At 45.0% G+C, this 2749-nt stretch overlaps 1 protein-coding gene across 1 annotated transcript; it reads right to left on the minus strand.

Annotated features, from left to right (window-relative positions):
* Positions 1–1487: 1487 nt before the first annotated feature.
* Pmar_PMAR018003 (hypothetical protein) lies at positions 1488–1764 on the minus strand (the record flags this gene model as incomplete). Its single annotated transcript, XM_002769009.1, has 2 exons — positions 1488–1570; positions 1626–1764. The coding sequence occupies 2 exons, from the start codon at positions 1762–1764 to the stop codon at positions 1488–1490; spliced, it is 222 nt and encodes a 73-aa protein (XP_002769055.1).
* Between the last annotated feature and the right edge of the window lie 985 nt (positions 1765–2749).

The raw sequence follows: 2749 nt of genomic DNA on the forward strand, positions 1-2749 counted from the left end.
GAGTTGCAGTAGCACTAGGACTACAGGCTGCAGTAGATTGGGTAGAGTTATACTGCTGTTGCTGTTGTTGCTGATGGGGACGATAGTGGTAATCGCCACTACTCGATGGCAGTGCCGGAGGCACGAGGGCTCTCGACATGGACAGGTAAACCCAAGGATAAATAAATACTGTACGCGACCTTGTAGGGATAACGTCAGCCACAATCGCAAAATGTTAAAGCATGCAATTTCACGGCAACAGAAATGGATTCAACTATCATCCGAACTGTATGCAGTATTCGTGGCCAGAGCCTTCATCGCGAGTAGAGCGGTAGGGCACTCCCTTTCGCTTCCTCCGTTCGGAAAATATAGTTTCCCCCTAGGCTAACCTATACCTATCTCGCTCATCCTAGGAGCCCAAATATCTATAGGGCACTTAGCGTGCCAGTCAGCTATGCTTAGGAGGGAATCTCGGGTAGTTATGCTTTACTCTTCGTGAACAACTGCACAGATCTGGTGTTAATCAAGCTAGATACATTTCGTTATCCTACCATGTGAAAGTAACCAACGCCGACTTCACGAGTAATCCAAACTCACTATTATTCGCATCAATAGGAACTTCGGAAATTTCACCTCGCTGCCATTTAGTGACATACAGTGTTCCCCGAACCACTATGAGAAGCGCGATCAACTCCTATCAGCAATAAGGAACATGTATGTGCATGAGAGATCACCAAATTGCGAGTTCTCATGCTTTTGCCCAGTAGTGCATTTACTAGGACAGTTGTTCCAGCAAACGCCCTTGCCCAATTAACATACTATAACACAGCGCACGCTATAGGCCTAACACCAAACCCTCCCATAGTCACCATCATCATGCCCCGTAGTTTGTATCGAATAGCATCGTCCTGTAATGCCTGACATAGATACTACAAACCATACCACACCTTCCACGAACTCATGACGTTGCTGAACTCGAGACCAGAAGCACTAGTACCCCCTTTCACTACTCAGTCTTCGCCTTCAACTCGAACATCCTATCAGTAGCATGAGAAGCGTCCAACGTTTCGACCACATCCTGGAAGTAGTCATCAGCCGCTACGATATACTCCTGAAGTCATCTACCACTACGCAGCAGTCACCACAACACACCTTCGCTGTGGGGATTTCCATGTCCATATAAAACAACATCAATGCCAGTACATATCTAAACCAAAGTAACGTCCTAAGAGGTCCGATAAAATGCGGAAAAATGTTCCTTATATGACGACACTTACGTAAAAAAACTGATAGAAGATTCTGTTTCTAGCCATGTGAGAAATTCAAAATAAGGGGAACATTGGAGTTTCCCCCGTGACATGAAAAACAGTAGTGAAAAACATATTTCACGACTACTACATACCACAAATATCGCGTTTTTCACCGAGTTTTACGCCACTCCACGTAAAACGGGTGAAACTCCATTATAGGTTCCTCCCTGGTCTGCCGCACGATGCTCTATACGAGAGTTACTTAGTCTCGGCTACTGCATCAGACTCCCTCGTCCTCTTAAAAGCCCCCCTAGCAGTCGCCTTCTCAGCGTTGTCCGAGCCTGTAATACCGCACGCTACAGAATATCTTCTATCGTCCTCCTCCATCATCCCCACCATTAACCTTCCCTTCCCGGTACTTCAGAATATACTTCAAGTAATCAATCGTCTCCTGTCGCTGCGTCAAAGTCAAGAATATCCCATCCTGACCTCTCCCATTCGTCATCATATTCTGCTGGCTCCTTTCGACGTCCATACCTAGTGCATCAGTTGAGCAATGCCTTATCTACCTTTGAGAAACAACCTTTCTTAGAGTCTGATAACACTAGGAAAAATGCTACTAATGTGATGACAGTTACATGAAAGCTGATTGAAGAATGTGTTCCTAGCCATGTGGGAAATTCAGAATGAGTTCCCCCCGGGGGAGCATTATGGGTGCTTGGATGAGTTTCCGAGTATGGGGGGAAAATATGTAACAATAGACAACTACATGTATCGGTGACAATACCAAAATTCTGAGGAAATTTTAGGAGATTATTGGTGATTCCCGTACATTTCTACTCGAATTTATATATAAACTTCCATAATTAGTGAGGAAACTTCCGAGCTCAGCTGAGGAAAGCAAACTCATTTTTCAACACTTCATTCTTCATATCCGACACCAGTTTCCCCCCAGCTACTACTACTACCCTTTCCCCCTATATCAGCCCCTTCACGAGCTGTCATCACAGACCACTCGAATGCTGTGGGGTGACTGTCTATACCAGGAGTACGATAAAAACCTCCTGGCCTTCGGAAAATCTAACATCCCTCCATAGTAAAAATAACTACAATATTTGAGTGACCTCAGGCAACCAACCGTCGCTGTCGATGTGCTTCTCAAACCATCTTGCATATATAGATATAACCGTTGTGAAAAACGAGTCTGCCTACAGCAAGGGCCATGGATTCTTCCCGACCGTATCAGCCTGGCCTCACCTTAGTGCGTTCACCCGTAATCTGAAAGACCTTTCCCATATGGAAATATGCCACTGCGGTCCTCGTGTCCTCAGGACCAAAGCACGATGAGGTTTGATAAGTATCTAAACAGAATTTCACTTTTATGGAGTTTCACCCGCGATATGAAAAACACCAGTGAAGAAAATTTTTCACGACTATCACCGCGAATATCGCCTTTTTCACCACTTCACGTAAAACGGGTGAACTCCAAACTATAAAAATGAGAGTTACCCTCAGCGAAG

This window comes from Perkinsus marinus, assembly GCF_000006405.1.
Source record: "Perkinsus marinus ATCC 50983 genomic scaffold scf_1104296966692, whole genome shotgun sequence".
Classification (NCBI taxonomy): Eukaryota; Perkinsozoa; order Perkinsida; family Perkinsidae; genus Perkinsus; species Perkinsus marinus.